Below are 20,793 nucleotides of genomic sequence, written 5' to 3'. Positions count from 1 at the left end.
CCCCATTCAAAAAAAATGTAGAACCAAGAACAGATATAGCCCCTGGTTCACTCCAGACCTGACTGCCTTTGACCAGCACAAAAACATCCTGTGGCGCACTGCATTAGCATCGAATAGCCCCCGCGATATGCAACTTTTCAGGGAAGTTAGGAACCAATCTACACAGGCGTTAGGAAAGCTAAGCTCAGGCAGTTAGGAAAGCTAAGCTAACACAGGCAGTTAGGAAAACTATCTCTTTCAAGCAGAAATTTGCATCCTGTAGCACAAACTCAAAAAAGTTCTGAGACTCTGTAAAGTCCATGGAGAATAAGAGCACCTCCTCCCAGCTGCACACTGCACTGAGGCTAGGAAACACTGTCACCATCGATAAATCCATGATAATTGAGAGTTTGAATAAGCATTTTTCCACGGCTGGCCATGCTTTCCACCTGGCTACCCCTACCCCGGTCAACTGCCCTGCACCCCCTACAGCAACTCACCCAAGCCTCCCCCATTTCTCCTTCACCCAAATCCAGATGATGTTCTGAAAGATCTGCAAAATCTGGACCCCTACAAATCAGCCGGGCTAGACAATCTGGACCCTCTCTTTCTAAAAATATTTGCCGAAATTGTTGCAACCCCTGTTACTAGCCTGTTCAACCTCTCGTTCGTATCGTCTGAGATCCCCAAAGATTAGAAAGCTGCCGCGGTCATCCCACTCTTCAAAGGGGGAGACACTCTAGACCCAAACTGCTACAGACCTATATCTATCTATCTATCTACCCTGCCTTTCTAAGGTCTTCGGAAGCCAAGTTAACAAACAGATCACCGACCATTTCCAATCCCACCGTACCTTCTCCGCTATGCAATCTGGCTTCCGAGCTGGTCATGGGTGCACCTCAGCCACGCTCAAGGTCCTAAACGATATCATAACTGCCATCGATAAGAGACATTACTGTGCAGACGTATTCATCGACTTGGCCAAGGCTTTCGACTGACAATCACCACATTCTTATCGGCAGACTCAACAGCATTGGTTTCTCAAATGACTGCCTCGCCTGGTTCACCAACTTCTTCTCTGATAAAGTTCAGTGTGTCAAATCGGAGGGCCTGTTGTCCGGACCTCTGGCAGTTTCTATGGGGGTGCCACAGGGTTCAATTCTCGGGCCGACTCTCTTCTCTGTATATATCAATGATGTCGCTCTTGCTGCTGATGATTCTCTGATCCACCTCTATGCAGATTCTGTATACTTCTGGCCCTTCTTTGGACACTGTGCTAACTAATCTCCAGACGAGCTTCAATGCCATACAACTCTCCTTCCATGGCCTCCAACTGCTCTTAAATGCAAGTAAAACTAAATGCATGCTCTTCAACCGATCTCTGCCCACACCTGCCCACCGTCCAGCATCACTACTCTGGACGGTTCTGACCTAGAATATGTGGACAACTACCTAGGTGTCTGGTTAGACTCTCCTTCCAGACCCACATTAAGCATCTCCAATCCAAAATTAAATCTAGAATCGGCTTCCTATTTCGCAACAAAGCATCCTTCACTCATGCTGCCAAACATACCCTCGTAAAACTGACTAGCTTTCCTACAAAATAGCCTCCAACACTCTACTCCACAAATTGGATGCAGTCTATCATAGTGCCATCCGTTTTGTCACCAAAGCCCCATATACTACACACCACTGCAACCTGTACGCTCTCGTTGGCTGGCCCTCGCTCCATACTCGTCGCCAAACCCACTGGCTTCAAGTCATCTACAAGTCTTTGCTAGGTAAAGCCCTGCCTTATCTCAGTTAACTGGTCACCATAGCAGCACCCACCCGCAGCATGCGCTCCAGCAGGTATATTTCACTGGTCACCCCAAAAGCCAATTCCTCTTTTGGCCGCCTTTCCTTCCAGTTGTTTGCTGCCAATGACTGGAACGAACTGCAAAAATCGCTGAAGCTGGAGACTCTTATCTTCCTCACTAACTTCAAGCACCAGCTGTCAGAGCAGCTCATAGATCATTGCACCTGTACATAGCCCATCTGTAAATAGCCCACCCAACTACCTTATCCCCATACTGTATTTATTTATTTTGCTCCTTTGCACCCCAGTATCTCTACTTGCACATTCATCTTCTGCACATCTATCACACCAGTGTTTAATTACTATATCGTAATTACCTCGCCACTATGGCCTATTTTATTGCCTTTACCTCCCTTATCTTACCTCATTTGCACACACTGTATATATACCTTTTTTCTACTGTATTATTGACTGTATGTTTGTTTATTCCATGTGTAACTCTGTGTTGTTGTATGTGTCGAACTGCTTTGCTTTATCTTGGCCAGGTCGCAGTTGTAAATGAGAACTTGATCTCAACTAGCCTACCTGGTTAAATAAAGGTTAAATAAAAATAAATGTAAAAAAAATCTTAAATGGAAGAAGTTTGGAACCACCAAGACTTCCTAGAGCTGGTCGCCTTGCCAAACTGAGCAATTTGAGGAGAAGGACCTTGGTCAGGGAGGTGACCAAGAACCCGATTTTCACTCTGACAGAGCTCTAGAGTTCCTCTGTGGAGATGGGAGAACCTTAAAGAAAGGACAACCATCTCTGCAGCACTCCACCAATCAGGCCTTTATGGTAGAGTGGCCAGACAGAAGCCACTCCTCAGTAAAATGCACATGACAGCCCGCTTGGCGTTTGCCAAAAGGCACTTAAAGACCCTCAGACCATGAGAAACAAGATTCTCTGGTCTGATGAAACCAAGATTGAACTCTTTGTCCTGAATGCAAAGCATCACGTCTGGAGGAAACCTGGCACCATCCCTACGTTGAAGGATGTTGGTGGCAGCATCATGCTGTGGAGATGTTTTTCAGTGGCAGGGACTGGAAGACTAGTCAGGATCAAGGGATAGATGAACAGAGCAATGTACAGAGAGATCCTTGATGAAAACCTGCTCCAGAGCGCTCAGGACCTCAGACTGGGGCTAAGGTTCACCTTCCAACAGGACAGCGACCCTAAGCACACAGCCAAGACAACGCAGGAGTGGCTTCAGGACAAGTCTCTTAATGTCCTTGAGTGGCCCAGCCAGAGCCTGGACTTCAACCCTATCGAACATCTCTGGAGAGACCTGAAAATAGCTGTGCAGCAACGCTCCCCATACAACCTGACAGAGCTTGAGAGGATCTGCAGAGAATAATGGGGAAAAACTCCTCAAATACAGGTGTATCTGATTGCACTGTATCTACAGTAGCTTTGATTGGACATCATACTTTCAAAATCTTAACTAGCAGGCTCGCAGTCATCATCATGAATCAAGTCCACAATCTACTGGCAAATGGTTTTTAATCCTTGTCATATGAAGATAAATAATGAAGAGGAATTATAGATAAAACGTTGGTGATCATCGGCAAATATTGCACAAAATCACAAATTCAACAATGAGTGGTTTGGAAGGAATCAGTGGTTAACTGCAAGCATTGAAAAGCAATCACTAGCCTGCTATTCAGTGGACTAGGTGTGTGGTACCAAGTCTGGATAAAAGGGTATTTTTTCCTAACTTAAAAGGATAAACATTCAACATTAGCTGTGCTGTCAATCCAGCATGACTTCTGCCACACTCAAAACAACTGTAAACTCAGAACTGGGAAATCTCACTTCAGTGAGTTCAAGACAACTGGGAACTCGGGGAAAAAAATGTGCTCAGACTGGGAAAATATATTTGGAATGGTCATCCAGCTCGGAATTGTAAGTCGGGAACTCTGGGCTCTTTCTAGAGCTCTGACCTGAAGATCACTGACATCATCATGATTCAACCTTGTTTTTTTCAGAGTTCCCAGTTAACTTGAAAGCACCATAAATCCTGAGAATGCCAGACTTTGTATTGTATGCTGCTGCATAAATTATATGCCAGGGAGATATGTGTACTGTAGTTTAGAAAGTAATTATAGGTGTATGTTGTGTAGTAAGCTGTTAGTAGCCCATGTGCCTCACCCTAATAATTTGGTTCCTTTACCGCTCTTAATTTCACCAACTGTTCTGACTTGATGGTGCACTTGTAGTCTATAGCCTGTTTTAGAGAAATGTAATCATTGAATATTGTAAGAGCTTACATTGTCTGCTTAAATGCCCGCTTTATTTATGCTACGATTCTGACTTGGTGTACAGGGAGAATACTGTAAGAACGGCCCATGTTCTGAATTCTGTCGCTGTACATTTCAAAAGTGCTGAACAAATAGTCCTAGCTCACTCATTAATGTCTTAATCGAAATTACGGCTTGCCTCTTATCCGCTTGTCGTCCCCTTATGCCATAGTTTTTGCATCTCAAATGTCCGTAGAAACAACATTTGTTTAAGCAAGTCAGCCTAATCAGCTTAGTTTTTTTTAAAGGTGGTAAATTAATTAACTGTTTCGCTGCCAGACAAAGCTCCGCTGATAACCAGGTGTAGCAGTGGTAAGGTGTTGGAACTGCTGTTGGGACAGCTTTATGTAGGCCCTAACAGTTTGTGGGAAGAGTTTGTCATCATTATAGTGCAATTAATGTGTTGTTTAATGTTGTGTTGTGTAGTGGCTTTTGCTGGCATGCATCTAAAAAAATGTTTTTTACTTTGCCCCACCAATATTTACATGCTAAAATCGCCACTGTAAGTGATGAATTCTGTAATACTCTGGGTGTCGTGGGTGTGGAGTCAAACGCAGGAGACAGAGAGTACAATGCTGTGCCCTTTAATTGCACCAACGCACCACAGGGTGCTCACAATAATAACGGCCCCAAAACACAGGGAATGAAAAATGACTACTAAAAAATGCACGACCAGGAACTAACACGTTCCTCTACTACAGAGCCGAAGGTTACAATGAATAATCCCGCACAACAACCAGGCGGGCCGGCTGTCTAATAAAGACAAACTAATCATCACAAACAGGTGCTACCAATAAACATACAAGGAGGGGGAGGAAAGACAATCAGTGGCAGCTAATAGGCCGGTGACAACGACCGCCGAGCGCCACCCGACCGGGAAGGGAAACCACCCTTGGCCGGACTCGTGACAAATTCCATGTGGTTACAGACCGAATTGAAAGTTACCTCATTATAGAAAAAATTTGAAATTCCTGCACACAGGTTACCTCTGCTAGTTTATTGTCAACATTTCAGTCTGAGACTTTCTGAAAGACCTGAGTGTTGGCAGGGTTCATCATAATTTATTTTCAGAAGAATTGTCCATGCACCGACGCTGTCATTCATTGTCTGTTGTCAGGTTTCAGCTTCTGTCTCTCTTCGGACCCAACCCCTCCCCATGTTTAGCTATTGAATGACAATGACCAGAGGCCACTGAGAGGCGGGAAACAGTTGCCAGGCAGCCACCTCATGGCCAAGTTTATGACCAACAGCAGCCCTCTCATTAGATATCTGAGAGCAGAGCACTATACAGTATATAATCATCCAAACAGAATGCCAAAATGAATTTGGTTATCAATGTGGGTTTTGAGTTTCTCAATTTAGCACAGTATTTTTTATTTTATTTTATTTTTTTTAAATTTATATTTTTTATTTCACCTTTATTTAACCAGGTAAGCTAGTTGAGAACAAGTTCTCATTTACAACTGCGACCTGGCCAAGATAAAGCAAAGCAGTGCGACACAAACAACAACACAGAGTTACACATGGAATAAACAAGCGTACATTCAATAACGCAATAGAAAAAGAAAGTATATATACAGTGTGTGCAAATGGCGTGAGGAGGTAGGCAATAAATAGGCCATAGTAGCGAAGTAATTACAATTTGGCAGGTTAACACTGGCGTGATAAATGAGCAGATGGTGATGTGCAAGAAGAAATAGTGATGTGCAAAAGAGCAGAAATTAAATAAAAACAGTATGGGAATGAGGTAGGTAGATTGGGTGGGTTATTTATAGATGGACTATGTACAGCTGCAGCGATCGATTAGCTGCTCAGATAGCTGATGTTTAAAGTTAGTGAAGGAAATATAAGTCTCCAGCTTCAGCGATTTTTGCAATTCATTCCAGTCCCTGGCAGCAGAGAACTGGAAGGAAAGGTGGCCGAAGGAGGTGTTGGCTTTGGGGATGACCAGTGAGGTAGGTATACCTGCTGGAGCGCGTGCTGCGAGTGGGTGTTGTTATCATGAACAGTGAGCTGAGATAAGGCGGAGCTTTACCTAGCATAGACTTATAGATGACCTGGAGCCAGAGGGTCTGGCGTCAAACATGCAGCGAGGGCCAGCCGACTAGAGCATACAGGTCACAGTGGTGGGTGGTATAAGGGCTTTGGTAACAAAATGGATGGCACTGTGATAGATTGCATCCAGTTTGCTGAGTAGAGTATTGGAAGCTATTTTGTAGATGACATCGCTGAAGTCGAGGATCGGTAGGATAGTCATTTTTACTAGGGCAAGTTTGGAGGCGTGAGTGAAGGAGGCTTTGTTGTGGAATAGAAAGACGATTCTAGATTTGATTTTGGATTGGAGATGTTTAATATGAGTCTGGAAGGAGAGTTTACAGTCTAAACACATATTCTAGGTCAGAGCCGTCCAGGGTAGTGATGCAAGTCGGGCAGGCAGGTGCAGGCAGCGAATGGTTGAAAAGCATGCATTTGGTTTTACTAGCGTTTAAGAGCAGTTGGAGGCCACCGAAGGAGTGTTGTATGGTATTGAAGCTCGTTTGGAGATTAGTTAACACAGTGTCCAAAGAAGGGCCAGAAGTATACAGAATGGTGTCATCTGCATAGAGGTGGATCAGGGAATCACCCGCAGCAAGAGCAACATCATTGATATATACAGACAAAAGAGTTGGGCCGAGATTTGAACCCTGTGGTACCCCCATAAAGACTGCCAGAGGTCCGGACAACAGGCCCTCCGATTTGACACACTGAACTCTGTCTGCAAAATAGTTGGTGAACCAGGCGAGGCCAAGGCTATTGAGGCTGCCAATAAGAATACGTTGATTGACAAAGTCGAAAGCCTTGGCCAGGTCGATGAAGACGGCTTCACAGTACTGTCTTTTATCGATGGCGGTTATGATATCGTTTAGTACCTTGAGCGTGGCTGAGGTGCACCCGTGACCGGCTCGGAAACCAGATTGCACAGCGGAGAAGGTACGGTGGGATTGGAAATGGTCAGTGATCTGTTTATTAACTAGGCTTTCGAAGACTTTAGAGAGGCAGGGCAGGATGGATATACAGTAGGTCTAGCAATTTGGGTCTAGAGTGTCACCCCCTTTGAAGAGGGGGAAGACCGTGGCAGCTTTCCAATCTTTAGGGATCTCAGACGACATGAAAGAGAGGTTGAGCAGACTGGTAATAGGGGTTGCAACAATGGTGGCAGATAGTTTTAGAAAGAGAGGGCCCAGATTGTCTAGCCCAGCTGTTTTGTACAGGTCCAGGGTTTGCAGCTCTTTCAGAACATCTGCTATCTGGATTTGGGTGAAGGAGAAGCTGGGGAGGCTCAGGCAAGTAGCTGCGGGGTGGGGGCAGAGCTGTTGGCCGGGGTTGGGGTAGCCAGGAGGATAGCATGGCCAGCCGTAGAGAAATAATTGTTGAAATTTTAGATTATCATGGATTTATTGGTGGTGACCGTGTTACCTAGCCTCAGTGCAGTGGGCAGCTGGGAGGAGGCGCTCTTGTTCACCATGGACTTGACAGTGTCCCAGAACTTTTTGGAGTTAGAGCTACAGGATGCAAATTTCTGTTTGAAAAAGCTAGCCTTTGCACTGACTGCGTGCATTGGTTCCTGACTTCCCTGAAAAGTAGCATATCGCGGGGACCATTCGATGCTATAGCAGTCTGCCACAGGATGTTTTTGTGTTGGTCAAAGGCAGTCAGGTCTAGAGTGAACCAAGGGCTATATAACTGTTCTTGGTTCTACATTTTTTGAAAGGGGCATGCTTATTTAAGATGGTGAGGAAGTTACTTTTAAAGAACAACCAGGCATCTTCGACTGACGGATGAGGTCGATATCCTTCCAGGATACCCGGGCCAGGTCGGTTAGAAAGGTCTGCTTGCTGAAGTGTTTTAGGGAGCGTTTGACAGTGATGAGGGGTGGTCGTTTGACCGCGGACCCATAGCGGATGCAGGCAATGAGGCAGTGGTCGCTGAGATCCTGATTGAAAACAGGTGTATTTGGAGGGCAAGTTGGTCAGGATAATATCAATGAGGGTGCCCATGTTTACAGATTTAGGATTGTACCTGGTGGGTTCCTTGATGATTTGTGAGAGATTCAGGGCATCTTGCCTAGATTGTAGGACTGCCGGGGTGTTAAGCATATCCCAGTTTAGGAAACCTAACAGAACAAATTCTGAAGTTAGATGGGGGGCAATCAATTCACGGTGTCCAGGGCACAGCTGGGAGCTGAGGGGGGTCTATAACAGGCGATAACAGTGAGAGACTTATTTCTGGAGAGATTCATATTTGGGCATAGACCTGGAAAGTATGACAGAACTTTGCAGGCTATCTCTGCAGTAGATTGCAACTCCCCCCTTTGGCAGTTCTATCTTGGCAGAAAATGTTATAGTTGGGTATGGAAATCTCAGAATTTTTGGTGGCCTTCCTAAGCCAGGATTCAGACACTGCAATGTGTCTGAAGGTGTCTGTTTGTTTTTCAGTGTGTGTGTCACTGAGCCAAATTGACCTGTATTTGTTAAGGTAAAGTAGCTCTAAAATCATCTCAGATTGTCCGGATCAAGAGAATGTGCATTTAGGTAGAGACTTTAGTACTGGAGGTTTACTTGATTACAGTTTATCTCAGTCTCCTGTTTGTCTAGGCTGGAGCACTGCTGGAAAATCTCCATTGAAAATTATTTTTAGTCCAGGATTAGGCATAATTTATGTCTGGGATAACGGCCCTGTAAATTGACCATCTGTACTGTACTTATAATTTCTTCAGATAGAGGTAGGGCTTCAAAAACAATGCAGTTAACTCTCATTAATGCTGTTCTGAAACAAACATACGCGTCATGTCAAATAGTCTTAGGGTTTTCAGACTGGTCACGAATGATCAAATGTAGTTCTTACAATGACACTTTAGCTGACCTCTTGTGGACACTTGGGGTCAGGAAATTAGTCGGTTTATTGCACTACTGTATGAGGAAGAAATGTGCCTCAAAGACATGTAGATGTTTTACGATCTGGTTGTGCCCTTGGGTTTTGTCTGGAAACTCACTCAAATCTCTTTTTAGGCTTAATTTCAGGAGGTCGACATCGAACCACAACTGTGTATTGTGCACAGAGAGAGAGAGAGAGAGAGAGAGAGAGAGAACTCAGTCTTAACTCAGTTCCAATCTTCTCTACAGCCGGGCAATATAAATGGGAGTGTTCTGAGTGTCTCTTAAATCAGTCCTCAGGGTGATATACAATGGAGGACTCCCTGGAAGTGTTTCACTGCCTCTTTTATGTGGCCTTGGTGTTGTTCTGCATGCTCCAATGATGCAGCTCGGATCAGCATACTGTATGTCCTGTTCTCCTTTCTTTCAACCAGTCCTGGAGGACACATTTAGCTGTCGCACAAGGGACTCGTTTGATGTGTTCCCTTGCATTGAGTATCAATAGCAGCACTGTCTTCAGCGGTAGTACGCATCACTATAGTATTGTTTGTGTACTTAATCATACCACTGCCGACTAATGAGGTGAACACCCCTATGTGATGAACACATACCTTCCTTGACTGCTCGTTGTTCTGTGAGAATTGGATATGCAGTTTCACATGTGAAAATTCAACTTTCACATGTGGAATTGGAAGTATATGTATAGCCTAAAAACATGGTTAAAACTATAATATTGATATCATGGATGGTCAGTCCTTGCATCCATAGCGAATCGATGGATTTGAGAGTGGTTTTATCTCTCTCTATCCCTCAGCTTTTTACCGAAACTGTGGCGGGGAACACTTTCTTAATGTTTCAATTAAGGATTCCGGCTTTAAACACCTTTTAATAGAGTCATAGAGTTAATATATGGTACAAACCTCTAGTGAGTGAGTTACTTTTGTGCCATTAATGTCAAGCAAAACTTCTGAAGTCGAGAACAACATTCTTAGTATTGCAAACAAAAATAATGATATTGAAACCCAAAAGTATTGACAGCATAACAAAATGTTTTGAGGAAATATTTTTTTCTTTGTTAAAAATAGTTTTCAGTGATTTTTGTTTATGATAATGCAGTTTAATAAAAATGCTTCCCTCTTTCCTGCAATTTTCCCCCCATCTTTGGTTACGTTACCCTGGCCTTTGCTTTCTCTGCCTTTTTTCATTTGCAAGTTTTGGCACATTCCTTCCAGCAACATAGCACCTTGCATTGCACTTCTGGTTTGCTTCTGAAGCTAAGCAGGGTCTGTCCTGATCGTTCCCTGAACGGGAGACCAGACGTAGCTGGAAGTGGTGAAAAGTAAATGTGTTAAAAAAATGTGCGTCTTGAAAACCACGTGTCTGACTCATGTGAAAACTGTACATGTGAATTATATTTTATGCATCAGTACCAGCAGGACATATTGACCTACAGTTCATCATGTTAAAGTAATTAATTCAAATAATTAGTAGTATGATCACTTTCTCCATCCAATGTTTGCAAATGTTGATTTTTTTCTTCATCTTCAAATGCATTAATGCTTGTTCCCAATGTACCCCAGCCTATTCCTGACAATAAACAAACTGCTGCTCAGACTTACTGCTCTCTCATGATGGCCCTAAAAGAGCTGACCACTATGCTGTAAATTAATACATTTTGCTCAAATCTGCTTTGCTCTACAATAACTCTCTCCCTCTGGCTTTCTTTTGTTCCAGGGCTGTCCAACAGAGGGCAGTGTGAGATTTGACCAATCCCACAGTAAGTTTCATCCACTTCTTTTCCTCATACTGTATCTCTCATTATGCCGCATAGCTCCGTTCTGCTTCCAGGGAGTGCACTGTAAGGATGAAGGAGGTCGAAATGCCAAGAATCAGGGCTGTCCAGCAGGTCTCCTATATGGAAGCAGTGCAAATGGTTGAAGGAGGGAGTGGAAATGAAGAAGAAATGGCAATGGATGCCCCGTAGCCTGCAGAAAATCTTGTTCACCCGTTAATTAACAGATCCAGAAATACTATAGTGAAGAAGGTAGATTTGTTGCGTTTATTACGCCGGTGATACAGCACAGGCCGCCAAACAAACAAGAAGTCAAAGACAATGGATATAGTTGTGTATGTTTCTGGATCTCCAGGGCTTCGTAGCCGAAACATTACAGGGAATATTGTCTGAAGATGTTTTTCCCTTTCAGGCCCCAGAGCCTGTAGGGATCTGAGTAGACATTTGAATCTTACTAAAGGAGTACAAATATATTATTATTATTTATTTCATTATTATTTTTTTGGGGGGGGGTGAATAATATGAGTATGTTTTTTCACACTTTCCTTATTTTCTGCGTTGAAGTTCCCCGGTTTTCACCGCATACAGTAGGTGGCGGCATGCACCTCTAACGTGTGTTTGCGGACCGCCATAATACCATAGAAGAGAAGAATAAGCACAGCTCTGCTGTTGCAGAAGGCTCTAGTGGTGTTTAGGGTATTTGATAACAATGCCTGTTAATTTCGTTGAGTGTAATTTTTTAAATTTTAACTAGGCAAGTCAGTTAAGAACAAATTCTTATTTACAATGACAGCCTACCCCGGCAAAACCCTAACGACGCTGGTCCAATAGTGCACCGCCCTATGGAACTCCCAACTCACAGCCGGTTGGGATACAGCCTGGAATCAAACCAGGGTCTGTGGTGACGCCTCTAGCACTGAGTTGCAGTGCCTTAGACCACTGCGCCACTCGGGAGCCCTCAATGATTAAGTTCATTTGTATCATTGCAGCAGCTTACTCATACAAGAAATAGGCCCATCAAATGTTACACCACTCCAGCCATACATTCCAGTCAACCAGTCAAGCATTGAGAAACAAGCAAAAGCAGTGAGCAGCAACAAAAGTGCTTATTTATGATGGAGGGCTGACATACAGTACAGGCTACATGTTAGCATGAGCAGAGTTTGTGATTGCATGCGTTTGCGGCATTGACGGCTTCGGTGGAGAGGACACATAAAATACTGTATTCCCCCACTAGATTTCATCGCAATTCTGTACGTGATGTAGCTACATGGTTGATATTCCAGTAAAGTCATCGTCAACAACATCTGTTACTGTACACTTGTAGTTCTGTTCTCTGCCGTCAAAAGTACAGCGGCCTTAATGTCTTTTATGTCTCCAAAGGTCCTCGTTGCAGCAGTGTGTCCCTATCTGTCACTATCATCTCCTTCCTGCGGTCTGTCGTCCAGCTCCACTTTCCTCACTGTGTCAACACTTCTCCTCTGTGTTCTCTGTCAACTCATGGGTGTTGTTTATGTCATCCGAATGTTGCGCATGTAGTAACATACAATGTTAAGTAGCACAGTGTTCATCAGCTAATGTCCTAAAATATGTTGTAAGAGGAAAAGACACAGGTGTACTATAGCTCTATTTTGCTGACCACTCCTTGGTGAGGTTCACTTACACACAGTGGTTCAGTTGAAGTGTTAGCAAAAAGACCTCCGCCTTGTTTTGCCCCATAATACATTGAACACCCCTCCCTGCCAATGCAACTACCATTCCCAATGTTCACTTTGGAGAATTTGGCCCCAGCTTACACTTTTACACTGTGTCTGTCTGTTGTTTTGGCAGCTCCTCCGGTCCCCTCAGGTCCTCGCTGTGTGTCTGCAGTCAGAATCACCCCTCTGACAAGCATGAAAGGCACTCCTGATCTGATTCCATCTGCAGGTGAACACACTCATTAACTCCTCTTCCCCTCCTCCACTTCTCTCATCTATCTTTCATCAGGCTGAACTCCCGGACACCTTCGACACACTGGATATGCCGAGGAGGATCACTTGTTAACAATCTGCATCCATTTTAAACAACAATATGCTACTATAGTGTCTCTGCCAGTGTTACAACACAGTTGCACTAATTGGATGGAATGACTGACTCAAATCAAATTATTATTTTTTGGTCACATACACATGGTTAGCAGATGTTATTGCGAGTGTAGAGAAATGCTTGGGCTTCTAGTTCCGACAGTGCAGCAATATCTAGCAAGTAATATCTAAAAATTCCACAACAAGTACCTAATACACACCAATCTAAGTAAAGGAATGGAATAAGAATATATAAATATATGGATGAGCAATGTCAGCAATGTCAGAGCGGCATAGGCTAAGATGCAATAGATAGTATAGAATACAGTATATACACTACCGTTCAAAACTTTGGGGTCACTTAGAAATGTCCTTGTTTTTGAAAGAAAAGCAAAAAGAATTGTCCATTAAAATAATATGAAATTGATCAGAAATACAGTGTAGACATTGTTAATGTTGTAAATGACTATTGTAGCTGGAAACGGCTGATTATTACTGGAATATCTGCATAGGCGCACAGAGGCCCATTATCAGCAACCATCACTCCTGTGTTCCTATGGCACGTTGTGTTAGCTAATCCAAGTTTATCATTTTAAAAGGCTAAATGATCATTAGAAAACCCTTTTGCAATTATGTAGCACAGCTGAAAACTAGAAGGCCAGCATCCTGGAGTCGCCTCCTCACTGTTGACGTTGAGACTGATGTTTTGCGGGTACTATTTAATGAAGCTGCCAGTTGAGGACTTGTGAGGTGTCTGTTTCTCAAACTAGACACTCTAATGTACTTGTCCTCTTGCTCAGTTGTGCACTGGGGCATCCCACTCCTCTTTCTATTCTGGCTACAGCCAGTTTGTGCTGTTCTGTGAAGGGAGTAGCACATAGCGTTGTATGAGATCTTCAGTTTCTTGGCAATTTCTCGCATGGAATAGCCTTCATTTCTCAGAACAAGAATAGACTGACGAGTTTCAGAAGAAAGTCTTTGTTTCTGGCCATTTTGAGCCTGTAATTGAACCTACAAATGCTGATGATAGATACTCAACTAGTCTAAAGAAGGACAGTTTTAATTTTTTATTTAAATAGCACAACCGTTTTCAGCTGTGCTAACATAATTGCAAAACGGTTTTCTAATGATCATTTAACCTTTTGAAGAGGATAAACTTGGATTAGCTAACACAACGTGCCATTGGAACACAGGAGTGATGGTTGCTGATAATGGGCCTCTGTACGCCTATGTAGAAATTCCATTAAAAATCAGCTGTTTCCAGCTACAATAGTCATTTACAACATTAACAATGTCTACAGTGTATTTCTGATCAATTTGATGTTATTTTAATGGAATAAAATTGGCTTTTTTTTTTTCAAAAACAAGGACATTTCTAAGTGACCCCAACATGTTGAACGGTAGTGTACATATGAGAAGAGTAACGCAAGATATGTAAACATGATTAAAGTGCTATTATTAAAGTGACTAGTGTTCCATTTATTAAAGTGGCCAATGATTTCAGGTCTGTATGTAGGCTGCAGCCTCTCTATGTTAGTGATGGCTGTTTAACAGTCTGATGGCCTTGAGATAGAAGCTGTTTTTCAGTCTCTCTGTCCCAACTTTGATGCACCTGTACTGACCTCGCCTTCTGGATGGTAGCGGGGTGAACAGGCAGTGGCTCGGGTGGATGTTGTCCTTGATGATCTTTTTGCCCTTCCTGTGACATCAGGTGCTGTAGGTGTCCTGGAGGGCAGATAGTTTGCCCCCGGTGATGCGTTGTGCAGACCGCACCACCCTCTGGAGAACCCTGTGGTTGTGGGCGGTGCAGTTGCCGTACCAGGCGGAGATACAGCTCGACAGGACGTTTTCAATTGTGCATCTGTAGAAATTTGTGAGGGTTTTAGGTGACAAGCCAAATTTCTTCAGGCTCCTGAGGTTGAAGAGGCACTGTTGCGCCTTCTTCACCACACTGTCTGTGTGGGTGTACCATTTCAGTTTGTCTAATGGTGTTAGTGCGTAATTAATTATATGGATGAGGGGAGTATTAAAGTGTTGGCCTGGATTTGACATTTACATTCTATTTTTAGAATTTGGGGCGTGAAGTAACATGGATTGATTCAGGACCTGAGGCAATAGAACTGTGTCTCATGGTGATTATTGAAGCTCACTCTGAGGATAGAGTCAAACAATGCGAGTCCGTGAGGATGTTTCACACATCTTTTGCCTCTGAACAATGAGTGACTGTGAAGATCCAATGAAAGTCTGGTGCTAACATCATTGTGTGTACCTGTCTATCTATCTATAGAGCTGGACCCTACAAGGGTGTGTAAAGGGAAGGGGGTCGTGACTCTGAGGGCCACTCTGGTCCACATAGACGACGAGGACTGCGTCAGTGAAGAATCAAATGTTGACACAGCGCCAAGTAAGTCAAAGAGAATGCTAAAGCTGCTCTCTAAAATCTTAGATATTACAGCATATGTACATATGTACAGTATATCTAATATTTCTGGTATTATGTAGTGTTTTCCTTCTAATACAGAGTCGAGGGGAAACGCCATCATAGCTCCGTGAAAGGGACAAGTCAGATGTAATATAGCTGATGAGGCAAACTGGAAGGAAATGTTCCCGTTAACAAAATAGCACATTGTAATATCTTGATTATGTCATAGTGTGAATCACTAGCAATAATGACTATTTTAGTCATTTGTTTTGCTCTCTTGATGCATATGGAAGAAAATTCCCTGTATTGCCAAGCTTTTCTGTTCACAGAAGTCTTAAAATTCTTGAGAAACTGTACTTCATCAAGTACAGCTAGACTCACATATGCAAATATTTCTGCTGTTTTGATATTAAAGTGAGATAACTTGTCACATTTGAAAGTGTATTTACATTTGGTTGCCCCGCACAACAGGGAATCGTTGACAATGATTTGCTCATATTTTCCTGTGTTTTGTCCAAAAAAAAAAAAAAACTTTCGTTCGGACCTGCCCACACTGCACTTTGGAAACAGTGCCTTAACTGTGGACTTGTTTGTCGAATTCAGTTACAACTGGGCTTTAAACTGGCCAAGGCTTTTGGGGAGATGCTTTAATTGTTTGTTGAGACTGAATATAAAGGCCATTGGAACAAACAGCCTTTACAGACCACTGAATAGGCGCCTTGTTCTGATGACAAAGTTCACAGATTGTGGGAGAATCATTGGGTTTCTTTCTCCATGGAGATATTAGCATCTCTGTCTGGGAAAAGCGCTATAGGAAGCGTTTGGTCACCGCAGGATCAGCCAGAGATTTATTTAATTGAGGATGAATTGTTTCCTGTTTGTAGTTTGGTGTTAATCTCTGAAACGTGTTAATTGCCAAGAGACAACGATTGCCAAGAGTACAGTGGTTTGTTTGTGTGTCTTTCAGTATTGTTCGGATTCTCGTCGTCTTGCACTGTTATTCACTGGCCAAACTGAGATTGTTTTGGGATCATTTCAGGTGGTTGGATCGGCCAGATCAATGGAGACAGCGCTCAAACGGGATTTGCTGATGGAGGCTTCCACGACATCACAGCTGATTTACCTACAGTCAACAGAACTCAAGCCCAGGTGCGTTTTCATCTAAGATGTTTGATAATTCCCCCCTATTTTGGGCATTTATGGGATAATACATCTGATAATTGCATGCTTGTTTTAATGTGAATAAATTCACATTTCAGCTTGATATAAATAGCCGTATTTGGTGTATTTTTGTTGTGTATTATGTGTCAATAATATTGCCTAAAAGCTGTGTTTTCTTAGCAAACCAGAATATGTTCCTGCTCAACTACTCACATACTACCCAGTTCATTATTATTATCAAGACGAAATAAGTATAAGAGAGGAACAGATTCACTCACAAGTGTTATTCACTCATTACCAGGGAAGTTCACCTGTGAACACAGAAGAGCCCCAGCTTCCTGCCTCTTTTGACATTCAGAACTATATTTCGTCGACAAAGGCCACCTCTGCCTACCCATCCGCCGCTGGCACTGTCAACCCAACCGTAGTTCTGCTACAACACAACAGAGGTAAGCACCCCTGATTCTGGGTAGTTTCGGAATGTGGTTTATGGATGAAATTGACATCTGTTGACCACACTGTGAAGGGTGGACTAAACTCTGAATGTAGGTGCCTGGAATAGAGAGCCAAGTGAGACTGACTGGAAGGCTGATTGGGCTTTTACTGTATGTTTGCCAGCATGGATTGACCAGCTCAAAGCAGCTCAGACTTGACCCTTTTTGATTAGCATTTGTTTCATTGTCTTTTGTCCCATCTCTGTCCTCTCCTCACGACAGAGCAACAAAAGCAGCTTTCTACTATGGAAGGTATGCGCTGGATGTGTCTTGTGTCTCGTCCACTGCTTCCTCTTTTCAATATTAGTTCCTTCTGCTGGCTGGACAACATTTACTTTCATTACCTGATAACATGGATCGATTTAGCTCATTTGTTGGTTCAAAATCGTCCCTACCTGTTTCAGTCCATTTTCTTCTGTGTGGTGTCGAATGAGCAGGATCCATCTACTACCTTCACCCCTTACTGCCTGAAGAGCCTCATGTCGGCCCATTGTGACATGTTTTCTTGCTCCTGCTCTGAGATATTGGATCAATGTACATACTTACATATAAGAATAGTACTTCATAACAATACCAAGCTATCTTGTAAATTACTGCACTTATTATGTTTTGGGGGGTTACATTTTTTATTGTAAAGCATTTTGTAATTCGTTATCTCAATTGCTATGTTATTTTTGTGTCATCTGTTCATAATCATGTTTTACCATTGAAATGACTGTATATCGTTTGCATAGTCTGCTTGTGGATCAAATGGGGTATGTAGAGCTATTTGCCAGGACAGATTTTGACTGGTAGGACCCACTGTAGCACTTCTCTTCCCTTTGACACAGCAATGTTGGCTTTTTCAGACCCCACCCCAGAGAGGGACAAATCGCCTGATCCAGGACCTGTAGTTGGAACAGAGCGAGAACTGAGCCAACACCCAAATATGGACGGCAAGAGGATGAGGTACTCTCAATCCCATATCTTGGGTCCACTGAACCAGCCCATCGTGCCAGTACGGGTAAGAAAACAATGTGAAGTTACTGTATAAAGAGAGGAGAGTGGCCTGCCTGGTCCCAGATCTGTTTGAGCTGTACAGCCAAACAATGACAACAACCATAGGAGTTAGTTATACAGCACAAACAGATCTGGAATCAGGCTAAGAAGACACACCTATGAGTGTACAGTCCAGATGTTATGAGTTGTGCTTGATAGTTTAAGTCCCTTTTTTTTATTGTGCCTTTTTTAAATAATCTGTAGGCTTTTAATACATTTTAAAATTTAACCTTTATTTAACTTGGCAAGTCAGGTAAGAACAAATTCTTATTTACAATTACGGACTACCCTGGCCAAACTCTAACCCGGACGATGCTAGGCCAATTGTGCAGCGCCCTATGGGACTCCCAATCACGGACGGTTGTGGTACAGCCTGAAATCAATCCAGGGTCTGTAGTGAACGTCTCTGGCACTGAACTGCAGTGCCTTAGACTGCTGCGCCACTCGGGAGCCTCCTTCACAGGGCATTTTTCATTTAATGCTTAGGTAGGGAGTACAGTGGTGAAAAAAACTATATGCCAAATGCCAATCCATTTATATATGTTTTTGTCAGAACCCCTGTTTGTTTTTAAATATGATTTTAAAAAACATGAATATTTTTTTTTCAGAACACAGATAAGTCAAAGGACTGGTACAAGAACATGTTTAAACAGATACACAAAATTCCAGGTAAGGGGATCATAACAAAAATCGGACTGCCTGTCCTCATGTGTGTGTTTGATTTGACGTTGACCCACGTGTCTGTTGTTTCTGTCAAGTCGATGTCTTTGTGAGTGTGTTCGTTGGTGTCACGTTGTGTGTGTTGTTTTTTTTGTCTCCGTCGCCTCGCTCAGAACCTGTTGAGGAAAACCCATATCGCCCCACCTACATATTCCCTGAATCCTATGATCCTAGGCAGATGAAAACAACAGGTACCCAATAGCAATCGTGGCTCCACTTCCTGACTTTACTAATCATGTATAATCCCTTCATTATAATGTCCTTATGACTGTGTTGACTCATCTTTTGTTACTTACCGTTGCCTTGATAGAATTGAAAACGGCTCAGAAATTGGAGCACTGGTTTGCTCAGTAAAACTAAGAGTGAGATTAATACAAGACTACGCCATGAATTTCACTTGAACTAATGATTAACACGAATACCGTTTTTGCATGACCTAATTCATGGACCATATATTGTGAGCTCTGCTCATCTTTTAATGTGAATATATTCACGAACAGACATTTCCCGGCATTTCAATTCTTCCTGATCCAAAGATGCAGTACTGGAGACGACAGATTAGGAACATTTGGGACACTAGATCAGGGATGAGCAACTGGCAGCCCGTTTTTGGTAGGCCCGTGGATCAATTTCAAATGGAACTCAATCAGGGTCCCAACTTACTGTGGAGAGTTAGAATAGTAGAATTACCCAAGGTGCAATTTCAAAATGTGGTTGTGCATCAGTTGCTCTCTTGTTATGTTAGTCAATGACAGCCCATGCCGGCGATTGTTTTATGTATTGGTAAGTTAAGTCTCTAGTCTAGCCAGCTATCTATAAGCTTGTAGTAATCACGGTCAATTATGGACCGGGGTGGGGGCCATTGGTTTGTACGTCACTTTCACTCAGATATCATATTAATGTGGCATAAGTCAAGGCAAAATGTGTAGAATTTGCATGTAATGAATGACAAAATTGATAAATGTTCTCTAAGCCCCATTGCAAACTGTATAGAATTGCAGGAAAGTAATTCTAAAATGTAATATTCTTCTCTCCACTCTCAAGAGGGGGGGGGGGTAAAAAGTTTTGCCCGTAAGGTGGATGTGACCCCCCCATCAAAAATGTGCTTAGGGCCCCCAAAAGCCTAAGGCAGGCTCTGACTGCATGTGTAGGTAAGGGTGTGGGTACGCAGAACCGCGAGCCACACTGCGGCCCCTCGTGATGAGTTCAGATTTTCTGTGGCCCTACCCACAATAAAGTTGCCCATCCCTGCACTAGATGGTGCTCAAGTGCTATGTATTACAACAACCAAGCATGACAGAGAGGCTCTGTATGTACTATACAAGCGGTAGTAGATCACACTGTCTGTGTTCCATGTACAGTGTATCAGCATTTTTACACTACACTAGTTGTAAACCTGTCTAGTTGGTGCAAAGCCCTCTATTTGTGTGTGCGTGTGTATTCACTTATACTGTACTGACTACACTGAAACTATCAAACTGTTAACTGCACTATCTAACAGTTAACAGTTGTTTATCAATCATGATTGCCAAGCATGTCTCATGTAGGCCTACATCACCTTGCATGCAGTTTTGTACAGTAGACACAGAGTATACAAGACATTAGGAACTGCTCTATCCATGACATAGACTGACCAGGTGAACGCTACGATGCCTTATTGTTGTCGCTTGTTAAATCCACATCCATCAGTGTCGATGAAGTGGAGACATGGATTGTGTATGTGTGCCATTCCCGAGGGTGAATGGGTAAGAACAAAAGATTTAAGTGCCTTTAAATGAGGTATGGCAGTAGGTGCCAGGCGCACCGGTTTGTGTCAAGAACCGCAACGCTGCTGGGTTTTTCATGCTCAACAGTTTCCCATGTGTATTAAGAATGGTCCGCCACCCAAAGGACATTTAGCTAACTTGACACAACCGCAGGAAGCGCTGGAGTCAACATGGGCCGGCATCCCAACTGAATATTAGGAAAGTGTTCCTAATGTTTGGCGTACTCAGTGTGTGTGCTGTTTACAGATCTACTTATTTTCCCTTTGTTTCTGCTCATGTCTGCTTCTCAGCAACCTGGTGTCTGGTTA

General features: G+C 43.1%; 1 protein-coding gene across 8 annotated transcripts in view; it reads left to right on the top strand.

Annotated features, from left to right (window-relative positions):
* The window catches only part of LOC112252807 (sorbin and SH3 domain-containing protein 1), a 79,173-nt gene that overhangs the window by 18,867 nt on the left and 39,513 nt on the right, over positions 1-20,793 (top strand). For 5 of the 8 annotated variants that reach the window (XR_002953892.2, XM_024424427.2, XM_024424432.2 and 2 more), the window contains exons 2-9: positions 10,764-10,806; positions 12,652-12,747; positions 15,172-15,288; positions 16,346-16,455; positions 16,769-16,916; positions 17,810-17,964; positions 18,608-18,668; positions 18,833-18,910. Coding sequence is in view for 7 of the 8 variants with exons in the window: in XM_024424427.2 (XP_024280195.1) it covers positions 12,714-12,747; positions 15,172-15,288; positions 16,346-16,455; positions 16,769-16,916; positions 17,810-17,964; positions 18,608-18,668; positions 18,833-18,910 (703 nt within the window). In the remaining variant the exon portion in view is untranslated. Of the gene's footprint in view, positions 1-10,763; positions 10,807-12,651; positions 12,748-15,171; positions 15,289-16,228; positions 16,253-16,345; positions 16,456-16,768; positions 16,917-17,809; positions 17,965-18,607; positions 18,669-18,832; positions 18,911-20,793 lie in introns of those variants that run through there. The other 3 variants (XM_024424430.2, XM_024424433.2, XM_042323475.1) reach the window with 3 other exon arrangements.

Source organism: Oncorhynchus tshawytscha, linkage group LG06, assembly GCF_018296145.1.
Source record: "Oncorhynchus tshawytscha isolate Ot180627B linkage group LG06, Otsh_v2.0, whole genome shotgun sequence".
Classification (NCBI taxonomy): Eukaryota; Metazoa; Chordata; class Actinopteri; order Salmoniformes; family Salmonidae; genus Oncorhynchus; species Oncorhynchus tshawytscha.
Note: the sequence above shows the minus strand (reverse complement) of the source record. Positions and strands in the feature narration are given on the sequence as shown.